Below are 20,215 nucleotides of genomic sequence, written 5' to 3' on the forward strand. Positions count from 1 at the left end.
TTATGAAAAAAGGAGACTTGTGTGAAGCAACACTGTGGCTGGCAGGATTGGGAGGGACTAGGTGGTGTTGCACGTGAGAGGATTTTAGATATGGAGCTAATGGGGAGCCTCGGTGGGAAGTTTTCAAATATATATAGGTTGTTCAAGTTCATAGAAGGGGAGGTGGTGATGTGGGCAATGCTGGTGAATGAATATTGGCAAGCAATATTAGAATGACAATGGGTACTATTAGATATTGATATGTGAACCACCCTGAGACATCCGGGTATAGCACAGTACATAAATTCAATAAATAAAATAATAATAAGCAATCCAGATTTTATGGCTATATGACCAACAGTCTGCACTGCATATCATATTATATGATCTACAAGGTTTTAAATTTTTTGTCATCTATCAGGTTGCAGCAAAATGCGCAATGGGAAGCAGGTCAACTCCACTGGATCTTCTGAGAGACCAGCTCATTTTGGTTTCAGTTTGAACAACCTTATGACCTTTGTAACTGTTACAAAATGGTGCTTGAATTTATTTGTTTTCCCCCCTTTGGCATCATGCATTTTAAACAGTAAGGCAGGAATTGTCTTGTGGTGTTTTTTTTTTTAATTAATCTGTAAGGGACTGTAGGAGTCTGTGCCTGAATAATGGAATGAAAGTGTTAAATAAAGAAAATACAGTGCTCTTTTTCTAGAAAAAGAGGTGCTGGAACTCACCATGAACACCTCCCTCATTCTCTTAGAATGGCAATGGTGCCCACCTGAGAGGTGCTGTGAGTTTCAGTGAGTTTCCCCTTTAAAAAGTCCTGCGAAAAAATATAAATAACCACTGATCCTACTTCCAGTGCTCCTTGCTGTCATTGCCACACACTTACTTCCCCACTTGGGTGGGTGAGTAATTGGCTGCCTTTTGGGGGCATATCCCGCTCAAGAGGGTTCACAATATCATAAACATATGATATAAGCAAGGGCCAGATATAGCAGGAAGGAGGGGCAGCAAGGGGACAAAGAGGAGACACTACTACAGATGGTGTCCTGTCAAAAAATTAGTTCACAGAAGTTGGTAGTCCCACTGAATAAATCTTGCTGAGGGCTCTGCCACTTGAAAACCTGGGACTGGCTTTGAATATATGGGTGAGGCTTGGGTTCGGTTTAGACCAGATGACTTGACTGATTCTTTTCCACAGCTGGGGGCCCATAAGTAGGCAGAAGGAATGTCTTTTCAAGCAAGGGGTAGCATAGATACTAGGTTTGGGTTCTGTACTCATGCAGACTGTTGTGGGGGATAGGAGATGGAATCAAGTACTGTATCCTGAAAAAGGGTGCAGTTGGGCAGAAGGTCCCTATTGAAGTGATTTATCTCTTTGCTATTAAAGGAGTCTCAAGTCCTGCAGTTTTTTAAACTGGGCTCAGGAAACAATGTTGCAGCGTAGAACAGGGATGCGAAGGAAACGTGAGGCTCTTCAGATGCTGCTGGACTCAAACTCCTATAATGGCTGGAGCCCAGGCACGAGGACGTCGGTCGCTTGTCGTCTCACCCACCTTTGGAGAACAGGTGCCTCCTCCACGATGCAGAACTACGAAAGTGCAGAGCGGCACTGTAGCCTGGCAAGGGCTCGGGAGGACGACTTCCTGCCTGGTCGTAAAGAGGATCTTCCTAGGGCTGGAGCCTGTGCAGTACTATCTAACGCTAGTCGAGTTACCCTGAAACGAAAAAGCCACAAGTCTCTTGCAGCGGACTGTGCGTGTGCGTATTTGTGCGTAGGGTGGGGAAATACTACTACTACTAATAATAATAATAATTCAGTGGCGAGGTGGAAGCGGGAGATGCTATTATGTCGGCAGACTATAAAGCGGGAAGGGTAGGGTACAGCTTCACGGTACCGTCGGCTGCCTGCCCCCCCGCTCGCCTGCTTGCAGTTTGCATTCCGCTTCGTGATGGGAACAGCGCCCCTGATGGGCGACTGGAGCGTCGCCTTGAGCGGGACTTTGTTTGCCCATAGCCGAAATGGCGCTGCGAGCGTCAAGGGCTGCTCCCAGACCGGTTCCCTCCGCAGGGCAAAGAGCCGCTTCGCCCCAGCTCTTCCTGGTAGCCGGCGAGGGGCCGGAACCGGAAGCGAGCTGTTAGGAAACCGAAGGAGCCGCGGCGGCTGAAGCAGGAAAGGAGCGTGGCGGTAGCTTACAGGCGCAATAATAATCCGCACGGCGCGAGAGCCCCGGGAGGCGCCCTCTGGCTAAGTCGCGGCACCGGCACCATCGCCTCCTCCCCCGTGCGGTTCCCCAGCACTGGACGGTGAGTTGCGTGCCTGGGTTCCCGGACACCCGCCCCTGAAGACGCCGCCGCCGCCGCTTCTCCTTTTCGGGCTCTCCTGGGGCGCGATTGGAGGAGGCGGAGTCCATACGAGCAGGGAAAGCGGGGGGTCTAAGGGACTGGGGCGCGGAGAATTCGGGGTGGTTAACCAGAGCAAGCTCGTGTTTCCAGCCTTGCAACACAGCTGCGCGATTTTAAGGCTGCAATCCTGACGGAGTGGGCTCAGATCTAGGTGCTATTGAATCCCGTGGGTTTCACCCCCCCAGGCGAGCAGGGTTAGGATTGCAGCCCGAATTCCGGCAACTTTGTGGCGTTGTCAAGGATTCGGATATCTCGAACCGAAGGACAGACAGAGATGCGGTTGGCAGTTGGGTGTTAATTCGCAGAGCTCCTTTGGATCCTTTTTTTGCTAAAACTGCACGGAAGGGAAGATCTAACAAACGAGGGTGTTAGCCCCAGGGCTCTTGGATTCGGTGTTGTTGCGGCAGAGGGACAGGATCGCCTTTCTGAAATCTTACCTGCACAATGGGATTTGTGATCGCAATTGGCATGGTCAGAAGTATCATCATTATGCCTGCGTCGTGGAGTCCCATAATGGTGCTAAAGAGTAGACCGTGAATGCACAGTAAGGATGCGTTGGATCAAGGGGGAAGCACTCGTTTTTTTAAAAAAACACAAAAAAAACACTGAGTAGCAGGGCTGAGAATGACACGTTTCTGCTGAGGATTTTGGAGATAGTAGGTTGGATGATAATGACCTAGATGGACTAGCATCTGACTCAGCAGCTTCTTATGTAATTTCTGCAGTGCTACTTGTTACCTTTACAGTATGAAGTACAAGTGAGACAAATTTGATACGTTTTTGGGAAGGATTCATTTTTCTGAGACCTCCGTTTCTCTACTCTCTCAGGCCAACTTCACAAATGATAGAATTGCCATGAGGCTTTTATATGTGTTTTAATATTGCGCTTCCTGCAATGTAAAATTAGTATTATTCACTTACAAAGTGCCTGCATTTTCTAAGGGCTGTGCATGTATTAAAAGAGAAGTCAGTCCCTGTAAATAGACTTACAATCTAATAGACATGATACAGAAGGGGAAACTGGAATCAGGAGGGGAAAATAAGAAACGGGATTGGAACACCTGCTTATTCACTAGCTCATGATAGACTCATAGAATTGTATAGTTGAAAGGGACCCTGAGGGTCATCTAGTCCAACCCTCTGCAGTGTAGGCATTTCAACACGTGTTCCCCCAATACATGTGAATCAGCCCATTACCTCTGAATCAGTCCTAGAATTGCCTCTTTATTTTCCCAGATTTTGTTTATTTATTTTCTTATATGCTGCCTTTCTTCCATCATGGAACCCAAGGTGGCACACATTTTATTCTCAGGTGGTTATCCAACCAGGTGCTGCTTAGCTTCAGCAAGATGGCTTGTGTCAAGATATATACCTTATAACTGATTGCACACCCGCGGATTTACAGAAGCATACACTTGCTTAACTATTTCTGCTGAAATACAATGCTTAAGTTAAATGTCTTCATTTGTTTCCAGTTTCTTTTATAAGATGGGAACTCTCATTGCACTTATTGGAGTATGGGTGAGCTTCTCCCTGGTAAAAGCAGATTCAAAAGCAGTGACGACTTCTTTGACTACTAAGTGGTTTTCCACACCTTTATTACTTGAAGCAAGGTAAGCAAGATGGCTAACTCAATGGTGTTTTTTTTAAAAAAAGCAGTTTAAATATGTAATCTCCTATATAATTTGTGTCCCTGTGTTACAAATGAGGGAGGCTTAGACAGTGGCTTGCCTTAAAAATACCCAGTAAATTAATTACTGAATGGAATTTGAATCCGGACTTGTGAATTGCGGTGTCATAGTTTTTTTTTAAATAAACCCCAAAACAAAACTTAACATAATGTAATGATTCCTCTCACCTCCTTTCTTCAGTGAATTTTTAGCAGAAGAAGGTCAAGAGAAATTTTGGAGCTTTGTTGAAACCTGTCAGAACTTTGGATCATCCAATCATGATGGTAATTATTGCTTTGCTTGGTTGCTTTGTAATCAGATAGGGTACTGTGCGCTAAATTCTTTGTAAAGGCTCATTGGTATAAATGACAAACACTTAATACAGCTGTACCTCGGAAATTGAACAGAATCCATTCTGGAAGTCCGTTCGACTTCCGAAACATTCGACTTCCAAAGTGCGGCTTCTGATTGGCTGCAGGAAGCTCCTGCAGCCAATCAGAAGCCGCGGAAGCCCCATCGGACATTCGGCTTCTAAAAGAACGTTCGAAAACCGGAACATTCCCTTCCGGTTTTTGATCATTTGGAAGCCGAAACGTTCAACTCCCAAGGCGTTCAGGAGTCGAGGTACGACTGTAACTTGTTTTTCTCTTTCCATTTGTAGAATAATGCTAAATATAAAAATAGTAAAGATTTTCATTTATGCTTTACACTTTAATGGAAAATGGTAACCAGTCAAAGCTTATGCAGATATAAATTGGCCATTTAAGGCAGATCTGTAGAACTTAGTGACTGACCAAGCCAAATAAACCTGCTAGCTGCATTTCCCCACTCTCAGAGCCTTTATCTGCGTTGCTGCCTACTTTGGTCTTCAAAAGCAGATATATTTTGACATGCCACAATACATAGTGGACAGCGTTCATCTTGCTGAGTCACAAGTTATACAAGCCTACTCTTAAGGGATGAAAAACTAGGTATAGGATGATACACTCTTTCCTTCCCACATGCTAATTGCCCATTCCATTTCCCCCTTTACATGTGCACCAAAACTTGAACTGTGGACAAAACACTTTTAAACAGCTAGTACAGAAGCCAATCAGACTGGTGGAAGCAGTGACAGTTCTGTGCTTTGCCATTCCGATTGGCTGTCATTTCAGTGCTGTGCAGTAAGAAGGAGCCATTTTCTCATTGTGCAGCATGGAAGTCAAGCAAGCTGGATATGTATGTGAGAGAGGTGTGAATGCCATGTGGTGTGGCGGGGAGGGGGGAGAGAGAGAGCTTTGTGTATGTATGCTTTGGCCCCAGTCACTGTCTATGAGGGAACGTGGTGTTTGCAGGGGTGGGGAGATGGTTCACCCCCTCTTTAGAGCCTAATGACTGTAATTTATAATTGATATGTCTTTGCAAGGTTAACAAGCTAAAGTAACTAAGACATCATTATTATTAATGAAAACATATAATATTTTGTTGTAATAGAATTATGTTATAATATAATAGAACTGCTTACTATTGAGGATATCTCATTAAACGGATCAGACACATTCCAGGAGTCATATCTATAATGCACATGAATTCCAAGTATATCTTAAAAGCAATTATGTGCTTAGCAATTGTAGTAGTGACCAATGAGTATGAATAATCAAGTTCAGAGAAAGAAAGAAAGAGATTTTCTGTATGCAGTGTTATATGGAGGTAGCCTAGGATCACAGTGTTTACCAGCTTGTAGTCATATATTTCCAACTTGATGACTGCACAGGATGCTGATTCCTTGCGTTCTTTTAAATTGTGTCACTTTTTGTATACGGTTGTAGTATGAACCACGACAATTATCACTGATTTTTAAAATCCCTCTGCACTTGCATTAAAAACTAAATAGTTTACTTTATGGGTTGGCAGGTACTGATTATTCCTCTTACTATGCAATGCTGCAAGCAGCTTCCCAGAATCTTTCACCTTTGCAACAGAACTTGTTGAAATTTGCCTTGTCTTTGCGCTCTTACTCAGCTACGGTTCAAGCCTTCCAGCAGGTTAGTATATAGCTTTTGGAACATTTCTGATTCCGATGTTTTCATACAGACAGTAATGCAAAAAGGAAACACTGGGTGTCTCCTCTCCCTGAACTAGCAACCTAAGCCTTGTGTTTGACCATATTACAATGACTAATTTTTTGACAGTGACTGACTATACTGTGTTTATTGGGAGTGGTAATATGTTGATGGACCTTATTGAGTTGACAGACAATATCCCCTTCCCTGATTGATTGATTGATTGATTGATTGCTTGCTTGCCAGCCTAGTCAGCAAGGTTAGGTGTGGTGTCGAGGCATTGACAATCTTCCACCTCTTTCCTGACCACTGCCCAGAGAAGTATTGGGCATGGTACCAGTGCTGCAAAAGTTACCACATGGATATTTATGTTCCTTTAAAAAAACCCCAACAACTTAAATTTAAAAGGAATGGCTCTCATTTTGCAATTGCAAAAGAAACTGTTTCAGTATCCTGCCCTCCATCTTGTTCGCCTACCTTTCCTCAATAGCTGCTCGCCCAGCATTAATAATAAACATAAAACAAGACTGAGAGAAAGAAAAGAGGGGCGGGGGGGGGGGGGAGGGAAGGGAAGGGAACAAATAAAGTTGCTGTAAGATTATCCCTCTTTCTCTCATTTAGCTCCAAGACAGGAGACCTTTCTTGATTGATTATAAAATGGAGTGATTTTTATTTTGTGTGGTATTTGTCTTTGAAAGAATCTAAGAAGTTTATTCTACCCTCCTCGCTGGTATCCATCTGGGCTGGAAGCAGAAAAGCTGTGCAAATGCCCCCATTCCACAAGTCGTGGCCAGTTTTTTTGATGTGACTCAGTGCTCTACTGTTCGTTCATATGGATCAAAAATGACAATGCACAGATGAATCTATTAGAAGCAGAGTATCTTGTGATCCTGTTACTATGACCATGATGCGATTTCCCCCCCACTCTGAAAAAGGTTGACATCTTACTATAATAGATCCATTTTAATACAGATAGCAGCTGATGAGCCCCCACCAGAGGGATGTAATGCATTTTTTGTTGTACATGGAGAGAAGACGTGTGAATCTGACAAACTCAAAATGCTTCTACAAACAGCTTCAGAAAGGTAGTTTTATTTTGTACCAAGGCATCAACTATGCTGCTTCTTATTTTGTTAAAATAGGGCAATCTGATTCAGTGTTGGTCATTTGTTCTGTATTACATAATTCTATGATTTCATAGTTTCACGATGTTTAAATAATTTTATTGTACACTGCTTTGCTATTTTTTTTATGAGTTGGGGATTTATAAATATTCTGATTAAATGATTGATTAGAATCTTAACATGTTGCTACTTTGGACATAAGGTCCCAGAGTGGGATGCAATCATAAGATTCTGGGTTGGGTGGGTTACAACAGTAGATTACAACAAAGATACAAATAGATAACAGCATTACAAGTATAAAACGCATACCGTTCAGTTCCATTTGCAATGGCTTTATAAGTTACACCATTTTAGGAATTCATTCAGTTCCACAATCGTGAGAAGCAGAGCAATAAAGTGCTGGGATTTCCATATGGAAATCTTATTTTAATTCTTCATGAATCACATTTAATAATTCAAGCATTAGAATAAGGACTGTCATAGTTACCTATTTATGTCTCTTCAATATGTTCAGTGTAGTCATAAGCATTGTCTAATCTTGTTTAAGTACAGTATTTATATTGGGATGTTCGTCTTGTTCTAGGCCAAAGCCTTTTATATTCAAAGGCGACCACAAATACCCAGTCTCAGACCCCGAAAGTCCTGTGGTAATCTTGTATGCTGAGATTGGCTCTGAGGAGATGTCTAGATTTCACAGACTACTTGTATCTAAAGTCAATGCTGGAGAAATCACCTACATTCTTAGGCATTACATCGCTGTAAGTACTAAAACAATTTTAGGAAAGTTCACAGGATTTCAAGTATTTTTCAGGAACAATATTTGTTATTTAAGTGCCACTTCAGGAATATTTTGCATTGAGTTCTAAAATCGTGTGTGTTTTTATATAAACCTTATTGCCAGTTTTTGATTGCTTTCAATATTGCAACATTTGTGTGTTTTGAAGAGGGGTTATCTTTTCTGATTATATTCAGAGATTTATTCGTCTATTCGTACAAGACAACTGTGAAGCTGAATCTAGACTCACTGTTTTAAAGATCTAGAAGTTGTTAGGTCTCAATTTGAAGAGGTAATAGATTCAGGATATTTCTGGTTGCGGTTCTTTTTATAGTCTTACTGCCCCTTATGACTTTTGTGGCAATGTGCAATGAAATTTGAGGTTTCAGATATGTAAATACCAGCATGAGAAGCATTGCCAAGACAGCAGGAATCACTACAAGAGCTTATTAGATGGAAGCTACATTTTTATCCTCCTACCAGTTGGAGTTCTGAATTGGGCTGCAACTTTCTTATCACAGAGAAGGGTGGGTGGGTGTTTATAGCTGAGCTGAAACACAGCTGGGCACTTGTTCCAAGTTTAAATCAGGATGGTCCAACTGCCTGTGATTATGGTCTGGCAAAGTTGGGAGAGATAAACCTAGCAAATGTCTTGTTGTGCCCATGTTACCTTGCTTTTACTCCTTTCCCTTTTGTAGAATCCAAGTAAAGAAAGAGTCTACCTGTCAGGCTATGGTGTGGAGCTGGCCATTAAAAGCACAGAATATAAGGCCAAGGATGATACCCAGGTGAAAGGTGAATTCCTACCTTAAGAGCAGTGATGGTTCCACCATGAACTGGAATATGTTCCAAAATTGTTTTTAAAATTCTCTTCATACACTCTTGCTGTTATTCTATTTAGAATTGAATCACTTTTTCAGGTTATATTAGCAATACGCTGCAGTAATCTAAATCATTCATATTTATTTATATACAACCTTTCCACAAGGAAATTCTGCTCAAAATGGCTTGTAACAAGTTAAATAACAATAAATGAAAACCCACTGAGTAGCAATCACTCTGGAATTGATTGCACGTTGACAGGAGCTGCCGAAGCTAGACTAGGCAATCTTTGGATTGATACTCTTAAGGACTGGAAGGTTCATGCATATATTGATGTACCATATTTTTTGCACCATAACACTCACTTTTTTCCTCCTAGAAAGTAAGGGGAAATGGCTGTGCGTGTTATGGAGGGAATGCCTACGGGTGGCATGCCTACAGATTTTCCTCCTCTAAAAGCTACGTGCGTGTTATGGTTGGGTGCGTGTTATAGAGCGAAAAATACGGTACTTTAGGATGAGGCAACTTGCCCAGGCAACCCATTAGCTTCCCTTGACGTGGCAGGATTGTGTAGGTTACCAGTTCAAGCTGGAGTGGGAAGCTTGTCTGGACTTGCTCTCTCCCTGGTTATTAGCAATCTGTGTGCCCAATTTCTCCTCAGGACCCAGTCCCAGGGTCTTGCCTCACACTTCATCTTCTGCTTTCCTTGCAAGGCTGCCTAACCTCTTACACACATGTTTAATTTCCTCCTGCAGATCCTTTTTTATGATAATAAGCTGTGATGCATGAAAAGTAGCATCCTTCTAAATGAAGGAAAAGCCATTGTAATTTTTATCTGTGTTTTGTATATCCTACTTTGTGTTAATCCCTCCCTTCCACCAGTTTGCTGGCTTCAAATGCTACTAGCATGGTGTTGGCTACTAAGTAAAAACTTGCAGAAAAACATGCAGAGGCAGAATGAGGAGTGTCGTCATTGTCCTTTTTTGTGCAACAAGCCACTTCTTTTGAAAAAAGTGTTTTATGTTTGCTCCCTCTGGAGCCAGAGTGAGGAGAGTCTCACTCTGAGACTCTTCACAGTGGCAGTGGAGAGCAGCACCAGATTATTCACTGGTTGACAGAAGTAGCAGCATAAAACCCTCAGGGAATGAGTTGCAAGGAATGTCACTGTTCCCCCCTCACCAGGGAATAACCCCATTACACTTTGGTGTCTGTTGTAAGAAATTGCAGCAATTGTCTACTTATTTTAGAAACAAGATGTGCTTGCTGTTACGGCTGTCTGCAGTGCTAATATTGTGTGCTGAAGGCTTGCAAAACTTGTCAGACTCTTTATGACTGATCGTTTCCTAAATGGTATCATAATCAGGAATTTCTTTCATGTTTCTATAGGTGCAGATGTGAATGCAACAGTAATAGGTGAAAATGACCCCATTGATGAAGTGCAGGGATTTCTATTTGGAAAACTGAGGTACGTCATGCTCTTGACAAACATGTTCATTTTCCTTGGCTTTTCCACCTAAGGCATTCCAGAAACCAACTTGCAAGGAAATACATAAAGAAGATTGCAGGGAGGGGGCTCCGTAAAAGTGCACATGTTTTGCTTGCAAAAGGTCCCAGGTTTGGTCCTGGCAACAGCAGGTGAGGATGGGAAGGACTTCTACCTGAAACCCTGGAGAGCTGCTGCCAGTCAGTGTTGGCAATCTTGAGTTAGATGGGCCTATTAAACTGTATACAGCAGCTTCCTCTGTTACTTTTAGCTGCATTTTCCGACTAAAGCCTACAAAATATTAAGAAAAGGGACCCAAATCCACATCTATTAAGGACAGTTGTGCTGGAAGGTAAACAGTGTTTCTGTGTGCTGCTCTGGTTCTCCAGAAGCGGCTTAGTCATGACCCGGAAGCTGTCTGCGGACAAATGCCGGCTCCCTCAGCCTATAGAGCAAGATGAGCACGCAACCCCAGAGTCGTCCGCTAATGGTCAGGGGTACCCCTACCTTTAGTAATATAGGTTTCCTTAATTCATTTTTTATTCCAGGCAGTTGCACCCCAGTTTGAAAGAAGAACTGAAAGAACTAAGAAAACATCTTGTTGAAAGCACCAATGAAATGGCGCCCTTAAAAGTGTGGCAGTTACAAGGTAAGTATCCATATTGGACCCCTTTACTGCAAATCTGAAATGTGAACTTCAACTTCCTAGGAGCTCTTATGCTGCACTTAAGTCCTTATATACACACACTAAAATAAATTTATTATGACTTTGTTACAAAGTGCTCTTGTGTCAGCAGAAGCATCCATAAATGCAACTGTTCCTGGAACAGATACACGCACGAAGGCGCTTTCCATCAGCATCACCCCAAGGCATTTTCCCTTTGTGCGAAGCATCAAATTGAATGCAGTTGTATTTTTTACACGCCAACATATTTCAAAGCACAGGTTCCTTCTTCAGCAACCATCTTAAACTTTTGAATTACATAGAATAGCTGAAGTAGTTTCCTCATGGTGCCAGATGGGTACAATATTTCTGCAAACTGCTTCAGCTCTTCTGCATACTTTGAAGAAGAAAACTTTGCTCCTAACAGCATTCACCTGGCGTTCATCTTCTATGTCTTCAATCCAAAACCCCATTGTGCCTGGCTGGGATGGACTTTGATGAAGATGCCCCTCTACCCACAGAGTGATGCCAGCATCAACTCCCAGCTCCTCATTCCACCTCGTATCTCATGAAAACCCCCTATATGGAGTGTTCTAGGGAAGTGACTGTCACTGCTGGATCCCAGGCAGACCCCACTGCTGCCTTGTGATGTCTTCGAGCCGAATCATTGCACCAGCTCCAGGCTGCCACAGTGATTTGCCTGCCTCTTCTGCTGTGGCCAGCAGGAGCAAGAAGGCTGCCAATGTGGTGACAACACAACCCTGCCACTGCCTGCCAGGGCTTTGGATTGCTCTGTTAGTTGGCATTAAGTTAACAAGTTCCTCCTTTTGCATTCTTCTTATTTCGGCGCCTCCAATTTTTTTTTGCCAGTTGCATTCTTCGCAGCTGCATTATAGTTACGGCTGCATTATAGATAACTCAAGGTGACGAAAGACTGCAGTCCTGAACACACTTGGGAGTAAGCTCCATTGGAGGCAGTGGCATTTTCTTCTGAGTAAACCTGCACGGTAAAATTCCTAAATCCTTCTGATTCATTTCCAAATGGTGAATGTTTCTTGGCATTATATCCAGTTGTATGAATTGTGTACTCTGCTAAGAACAAAACATTGGTGGATGTGCTGGCTAGATCCAGGGATGCCCTTACGCATGAACTCCGCTTCAGCCATGTGAGCAGTTTCATCAAAGTGCGTGAGAGGAATAATTGGGTGTTTAAGAGCTTCAAGAGATTAGGCTGATCTTGGCACCTAGCAGAGTTAAGCTTCACAATGTTCCAGGTTTGAAGGACTGCCTTATGATTGAACTATTTTCAATTTTAGATCTGAGCTTCCAAACTGCTGCCCGTATTCTGGCTGCTCCTACGGTGGATGCTTTGATGGTCATGAAAGATCTAAGTCAGAATTTTCCCACAAAGGCTAGGTAACTGCTGCTGCTGCTAAGCAAATGTAGATTGTTGTGCTGTTTACTTTGGTGAAAGTGATCAAAGAGCCCAGAGTAGATTGGGGATCCTGGTTGTTGAAACGGAAACAAACTACTTTGGTCCCCTTACTTGTGGGGAAATGGTTGCCCCAGTGTGGTCCATCCAGCTTCCACCAGCTAACTGATAGTTTGGCAACGAGCAATTGTGGAATTAGATCATTTTAAAAGGGAAGACTTGCTTTTCAACATCTCTGCTATAATTTTGCTGTTAATACCTTGAAAACCTTGGTATGAATTGGTGGTGAAATATCCCTTGCATATTTGAAAATATTAAATATGGCCACCTTGGAAGTTCAATGAAAATGCAGGGTGTTTCTCTGATAAAGTAGAGACAATTTGGCAGCAGAAAGGATTCACATATACAGAAAGGCGCTGGAGGTGGAGAAAATGCCTGCCTTCAGCCAGGAATAAGAAAACCATTCATAATCGGTTTGTGAGGAACGGGGGCAGGAAAGACATAACCGGGCAGCTATACAGCCGACAACAACCTGCACTGATCATATCTTCAGTGAGGGGGGCAGGGTATACCTGAAAAGTCAGTATTTCTGCATCATCAGTACTACAGCATTTGTAATCTTAAGTGCTTTTTACTGTTTTCTGTTAAATAAGAGATGTTAAGTTCATAGTTGGCTCAGATTACCAATCTCTTTTAAGGGATAATAACTTCCTCCTGGTATGTGTCCTTTTGGATTTAAAAGCTGAAAGCACTTACCAGTAATTCTTGTGCAACCATTTTTGGCACAAATTTTGAAGATGTCAAACTGTAGAGTTTAATATGTGGAGTCCCGTCCCCCCCCCCATTGATTGCACTAGATAGCTTAAATGAAATAGATTAATTGTTGTCCTTGCAGTTGCTTTCTATACTGTATGAATTCCAATATCTGTTTACTGGTAACAATTGTATGCCCTAGTGGGACATGTTGGAGTGGAACAGATATAAAAACAAAAGAAGAGGTAGGACAGGCAATTAATGATAACATGTGACTTTTTTTGGTTTCTGTAGGGCAATAACAAAGACAGTTGTTTCTTCAGAACTCAGATCAGAAATTGAAGAGAACCAAAAGGTAATTGTATGGAGCCTTATTGTATTGGAGCCTCTTGGCAAAATAGGGATTTGAACCTAGGTCTCCTGGGCTGACACTAGCCATTAAGCCACACTGCCTCTCTGTATTTAAAAAGTACATTTTATCGAGCTCTAAATACTTTGAAGTGCTGTTCTTCTTCCAGAATGTCCAGAATGTTTTGTTGGTTTCTGGTTGTACTGTAGTAGCTACAGCTTAGGGCAGAATTTGGAGGAAAGGTTCTTTATCATATCATAGAACCATAGAATTGTAGAGTTGGAAGGGGCACCGAGGGCCATCTAGTCTAACCCCCTGCAATGCAGAAATCTCATCTAAAGCATCTAGGACAGATGGCCATCCAACCTCTACTTAAAAACCTCCCGTGAAGAAGAGTTCACTACCTTCTGAGGGAGATTGTTCCAGTGAACCCTAACACTGTTCTGTGCAAGGTCTATATTCTACAAGCTCAGAAACTATGAGCCAAGTGGCTCCTAACTGGTTTTATCTGGTTATTTCCCAGGGAATAGTCACAAGCTGTTACTCAAGGAAAACTTGGCCTTTTGGGTTTTGCCTTGCTTTTGAATAAGTCCCAGTGCGTGTCAAACTTGAAACTTAGTGGCTTCTGTGATGTGTTCTGGGGATTAAACAAATAGAAACTTTAACAACTGGCACAGCAGGAGCAGTACAATCCCCTCAGTTGACTTCTTTATCTCTGTTTAAGACTGAAATCACAGCGTAATTGAATCTGCTGCATAATATCTGTTTAACTTTCTCGTTAAGGGAATAATGTATCTATCTGCATATCTATTTACTGTAAGAAATGTCAGGGTGAATGTGCAAAATATCAGGAATGCTGTCTTAACAAGCTCCCTGAAGAGTCCCATTCTAGAAAAGAATTACCTCAGAGGAACTGGGTTGTCACAACAATTAGAAAAGAAACACTGGGGCAGAATGTTGTTCAGATATCAGAATACAAATACCACTTAACAGTTCAGCATAACAGGTTTTAACAGTGCAATCCCAGACATGTTTACCTAAAAGTAAGCCCCACTAAATAAGTGGGTATAGGATTGCAACCTAGTTGCTCTAAATCTACAATGAGGACTGAACTTTGCAATTTACATGGCATCAAAAAATGCTTATTATTATATATGAATCTCAGTCTTGAGGGTAGGTTGATTGAAGTGAGAGAAGTAACTTTGGTAAGATTATTTTTCTTTGCTTGATTTAGCCCCCAGAGGTGACCTCAGACAGCTTTGTGCGCCCATTTTGATTTCATCTGGGCTTGAATGCAAATGATGGCCACTGATAGTGGCCTTTATATTTTGCTTATGGTGCACTAACTTTATCCCTTTTGCATCAATCTCTATTATACTTTCAGCTAGTAAGCTGCCACCCCCATATCATTTATCAGCCATATATCATAAGTACCTCAATATTCCTTAAAATGGCTAACATGATTCTAGAGTATGATAAAACCACTTTGTTAAATTTATTTATCGGTCAAGTGTGTAGGCAGATTGCTTGAGGACAAGTAAGTAGTTGATACATTTTACTTCCCCATGTCTACATAGAACCTTGGATGCTATAAAGAAGAGCAGTAATTGAAATGGGAGCACAGCTTGTAATTGCTCCACATCATCAAAGAATGGGCAGTCAGCAGGCCTTATTTAGCATGCAATCCAAACCCCTGGTGGTTGGCAGCAGGGCTTAACGGGTACTACAATAACATCTGGAGTCTCTCTGCTTGTGCCAGGCAGGTTGCAAGTTGTGATGGGTAGGAAAACATTTTAGTTCAGTGGCACCAGCTCCAGGTTGGTGCAACAGAGAGGCCTGGATTAACTTGGAGGTACTTAGAAGCCAATGAATACAGGCAGCAACCATTTTGCATGCATCCACCAATGTGTGGGTCCTTTTGGATTTGGAACAAGGCAGAATGGGGGTGGGTTGGGTTTATGTGCACTCCGCTGAGGTGCACAGGGGCCAGGAATGGAACCCTGTGCAAAATGGTCGTCACCTGTACTTGACTGCTCCAGTTCATTTGAAAGTTCATTGGTAGGTGAGCCCTGCTAATAGCAGAGCATGAATACAAGTAAAGGGAAACCTCCTCATCCAGACTCCTTCCTGTGTGGTGGATCAGGGGTTTGGATCGCTCTATTAATACAGTCATACCTCGGGTTACAGACGCTTCAGGTTGTGCGATTTTGGGTTGCGCACTGCGGCAAACTCAGAAGTACCAGAACAGGTTACTTCCAGGTTTCGGCGCTTGCCCATGTGCAGAAGCGCTGGATTGCGACCCGCGCAGACGCACTTTTGCGTCCACTGTACCTCATCATTCTATTTTTATCATAAGATAATTCACACTCTGTGCTGCATTAGATTAATACTGATAGCTGATTTGCTATCAAGGCAGGACCACTGAATTTCCATTTCTGGGATCAGTTAACATTTTAAATGCACATCTTTGAAAAGATTTGATCTAAAGTTATGTGTTATTCAAGTCTTGTATTTAAAAATGTCTATTAATGTATTTGTTGCACTTTTTCCTCAGTACTTCAAAGGAACCTTAGGTTTACAGTCTGGGGATTCTGCCCTGTTCATCAATGGGCTGCACATAGATCTAGACACACAGGACATATTTAGGTATGAACTCTTCAAATTCTTCTTAACTTAGGTTATGGTATAGCAATATAAAATGCTACAGTATTATCAGCTGGTGGCGTTCTAAAGTTTTATCTAATCTGTGCTCTTTCTAGTTTGTTTGATGTCCTGAGGAACGAAGCTCGTGTTATGGAAGGGCTGCATAGTTTGGGAATTGTTGGCCTTTCCATGCACAATGTGTTAAAGCTGAACATCCAGCCATCGGACTCTGACTATGCTGTAGATATCAGAAGTGCTGCTATTTCAGTGAGTATGTGGGGTGAGATTTCCATCGATCGGTAAAAAAAATCATTCACAATATGTTATATATCCTGGTACACTTGTGCACATTCTTCACTGAAGTGTAAATTCTTTGAGGCAAGTCTTGAACCTTAATTTTAGTTCAACATATGAATCCATACAGTTCAGTTACTTCCACAGCAATTGAATTGCTAAATAGTGGCCCTAAATTGAAATAAGTTCTAATAGTCCAAGCAAAAAGTATTTTTAATTTATCTTGTTTGACTTTCTTTTCTTTTTAGTGGATCAATAATCTTGAAGTTGACAGCAGATACAATTATTGGCCTTCCAGTGTCCAGGAGCTGCTGCGCCCTACTTTCCCTGGTGTAATCAGACAAATAAGGAAAAACTTCCATAATTTTGTAAGTGGTATCTTATTTTGGTCTATGAACTTCACTCTAAGATTTCAAGAGTTGGGCAACTTAAGATTTTATTTGTATGCAATGTTTTAATTAATTTCTATTATAAGTTTTCCACCAAAATTAAGATAATCCTATATATTTAGCTTAGTTTATCTGTTCCAGTATAAAAAACCCCATACAAATACGAATCCATAGAGAGATCTGAAACATATTTAAAATTAAAATTGTGAAACATGGTTCTAGTCCTTCTGAAGTGATGTAATGGCATCTGAATCCATACTTTGCTATGACTTTCAGGTACTCATCGTAGACCCGTCCCATGAGAGCTCGGCGGAGTTGCTTAGCGTGGCTGAAATGTTCCTTAGTAACCACATACCATTGAGGTAATGCTGCAGTTTCTATGTGTGTGGAACTTACAATTTTATTTTTGAAGCTGAGTAATGTTCACAGGTGGCGCTGTGGGTTAAACCACAGAGCCTAGGACTTGCTGATCAGAAGGTCAGCGGTTTGAATCCCCACAACAGGGTGAGCTCCCGTTGCTCAGTCCCTACTCCTGCCAACCTAGCAGTTCAAAAGCACGTCAAAGTGCAAGTAGATAAATAGGTACCGCTCCGGTGGGAAGGTAAACGTTGTTTCCATGCGCTGCTCTGGTTCGCCAGAAGCGGCTTAGTCATGCTGGCCACATGATCCACAAGCTGTACGCCGGCTCCCTCGGCCAGTAAAGCGAGATGAGTGCCGCAACCCCAGAGTCAGACACGACCGGACCTAATGGCCAGGGGTCCCTTTACCTTTAATGTTCACAGCTGATCACCTTTCCGAACCTATGAAAAGTATGATAGGAGTTTTTATGGCATGATAGGAGTTTTTATGGCATGATAGGAGTTTTTCTTGAGCAACCATGCACCTCCACTACCTCTTATTCCTAACTGTATGAGAGAGGAGCCTTTTGGGTCTGATCACATATGGGAGGTATCTGGAGGTCCTGGCTTGTACCAAGGCACTGTGGGAAATCTGATATGGGGCACATGCTTATGCCTATGATGTGAGTTTTGCACACATGTGAAATACCACAGACATGGAGGAATGATGCAGATGTAACATTATATGACTGTGTACCACAATGCCGCCTCCTCCTCCTCATGGATGACTTCTTCACACCAGCCAGATTCATGGCTCAGTCCATGTCTGCACCGGTGTCAGCCATGGTTAATGCTAACCAGGTCTGGCTCCTATTTCAGGATTTGAAACCAGAGCTTGATGTTAGTTCCATTGTCTGGTTAGGATTGAACCCTGGTTAGCATTAACCTTGGTTAATTTGTGCATCAAGAGAGGAAGGGGTTGCAGGGGAAAGGGCACAGTCCGACAGCTCATTCCTACATCCCTTCAACCACTGATAAAGGATCGGTAGTATTTAGTGGTGGTTAGTGTCACTTGTGTTCACAAACCTAAACATTTCCACTGCAGATGCTGTGCTTTTGAATATCTGATTTGGATTTTAGTCTGTTTTCTTTTGTTTTGTTAATAGGATTGGACTGGTTTTTGTGGTTAATGACTCTGAAGATGTTGATGGTTTACAAGATGCTGGGGTCGCCCTCCTTCGAGCCTACAATTACGTTGCGCAAGAAGTTGATAATAATTTTGCCTTCCAGACGGTTATATCTGTGAGTGTTTTGGAGAGAATTAATGCAGCTGTATTTGTTTATGTCAGCCTTGAGGCTGTTGCAACAAGAAGAGACACTTCTTGTTGCAGCAGTTTGCCTTTTCAGAATATTTGGGTTAATGATTATGAAAGTGGTAATGTACTTGCTGTTAGTGATATGAGGGCAGGTTCTGTTGTGAGTTCTTGACCGTCTCTTTCGTGGAAGGATAACTTTTCTTGCCAAAGCCACTTTTCTCCCACTGCACTGTTCTCCAAGTTAAGCTGTAAAATTGAAGTGACATGTGCTCCCTATTGTGCATTCCTGATGTAAATGTAATAGAAAGGCTAGGCGAGGAACGATCTGGTACACTGTTGTGCATTTTCACATCTTTTCATTATCCTGTAACTATAGTGATGGCAGCATGGGATTGGAGGGTAGGGGGGCAGAATATAAATCATCCTTGGCACCACATTGAGGCTTTTAATGCTGCCCTTCCCTTGCTCCTGTCTCCACCCTGGTCCCTCTACCTTATCGCTGATGTACCTGTGGAATTGAGAGCTTGTTGTCACAGTCATACTTGTCCCTTGGCCAAGGCTTGTATGTGTTTGGGGGGGGGGAGTGGGTAAGAGTGGATTCCTCCATCCTTCCTGCCCTACATTGTGTGCCGTGTGCTGTCTTCCCTTTCCTGTTGTCCCTGCAGTTTGATTTTAGCCTTCAACTCGCTCTTAACAAAGTTGGTTCGTAATGGTGATCAGCCTTTTTTAGAGGCTCATCCATGCCACCATCAGTAATTTACTTCCCTTCATGACATTCTGCTGGGCACTTAAACATCCTGGGAAAATAAATATATTGGGAGAACTCATGAGAAACTTTTCACTGTAAGAACCTGTAAAATAGATAACCAAAGCAGTTTGTAATGCATGCATACAGCCATCTATCCGTCTGTACTGTATGATATGTATAATTACAGTGGTGCCTCGCAAGACGAAATTAATCCATTCCGCGAGTCTCTTCGTCTTGCGAAGCACGGCTATTAGCGGCTTAGCGGCTATTAGCGGCTTAGTGGCTATTAACGGCTTAGCGGCTATTAACAGCTTAGCGGCTTTAAGAAAAAGGAAACAAACTCGCAAGAACTCGCAAGACGTTTCGTCTTGCGAAGCAAGCCCATAGGGAAATTCGCCTTGCGGAACGACTCAAAAAACGCAAAACCCTTTCGTCTAGCGAGTTTTTCGTCTTGCGAGGCATTCGTCTTGCGGGGCACCACTGTATTTTCCTGCAGACATCAGCTTTGCAGGTCTAGCCTACACCAAGTGTTGGGATGTAGCGATATTATGTTGCTCTATAAGACACTGCACGTGAGCAAAAAATAAGGCTGCTAGTTTTGTCACTTTTGCTTACCTTACTGCTTCTTAGGCCTGGGGATGATGGGACAAAAAGACTAAGCTAAACGCTTCATGGATAATGTGGGTTTTGCACTGCTGAGGTCTTCCTGGAGCGAGTTTGATACATAAGGGCAGGCAAAGCGAAATTGAGAGAACAGCTGATTTATTGATGATCCTCTGAAGTGTAAGGAGAAGAGGTAATGTTTTTAACTGTGCATGTGTCAATGTTTTCTTGACAGATATACAACAAAGTAAATACAGGAGAAAAACTCAAAGTGGAGCATGTGGTTAGTGTTCTTGAGAAGCAGTATCCTTATGTAGAAGTGAACAGCATCTTAGGAGTTGATTCTGCTTATGATCACAATAGGAAGGTAAGGCATTTACATGTG

At 42.4% G+C, this 20,215-nt stretch overlaps 1 protein-coding gene across 2 annotated transcripts in view; it reads left to right on the forward strand.

Annotated features, from left to right (window-relative positions):
- The first annotated feature begins 2,112 nt into the window (after nt 1-2,112).
- The window catches only part of UGGT1 (UDP-glucose glycoprotein glucosyltransferase 1), a 38,448-nt gene continuing 20,345 nt past the window's right edge, over nt 2,113-20,215 (forward strand). The window contains exons 1-17 of one of the 2 annotated variants that reach the window (XM_081008401.1): nt 2,113-2,286; nt 3,861-3,998; nt 4,257-4,339; nt 5,949-6,079; nt 7,070-7,182; nt 7,805-7,979; nt 8,695-8,791; nt 10,205-10,283; nt 10,850-10,950; nt 12,282-12,381; nt 13,445-13,505; nt 16,054-16,145; nt 16,259-16,409; nt 16,685-16,804; nt 17,102-17,187; nt 18,330-18,465; nt 20,066-20,197. In XM_081008401.1, coding sequence (XP_080864527.1) covers nt 3,874-3,998; nt 4,257-4,339; nt 5,949-6,079; nt 7,070-7,182; nt 7,805-7,979; nt 8,695-8,791; nt 10,205-10,283; nt 10,850-10,950; nt 12,282-12,381; nt 13,445-13,505; nt 16,054-16,145; nt 16,259-16,409; nt 16,685-16,804; nt 17,102-17,187; nt 18,330-18,465; nt 20,066-20,197 — 1,782 coding nt within the window. In that variant the 5' untranslated portion in view covers nt 2,113-2,286; nt 3,861-3,873. The remainder of the gene's footprint in view (nt 2,287-3,860; nt 3,999-4,256; nt 4,340-5,948; nt 6,080-7,069; nt 7,183-7,804; nt 7,980-8,694; nt 8,792-10,204; nt 10,284-10,849; nt 10,951-12,281; nt 12,382-13,444; nt 13,506-16,053; nt 16,146-16,258; nt 16,410-16,684; nt 16,805-17,101; nt 17,188-18,329; nt 18,466-20,065; nt 20,198-20,215) is intronic. The other variant, XM_081008400.1, reaches the window with a different exon arrangement.

This window comes from Podarcis pityusensis (genome assembly GCF_964106645.2).
Source record: "Podarcis pityusensis genome assembly, chromosome: 5".
NCBI lineage: Eukaryota > Metazoa > Chordata > Lepidosauria > Squamata > Lacertidae > Podarcis > Podarcis pityusensis.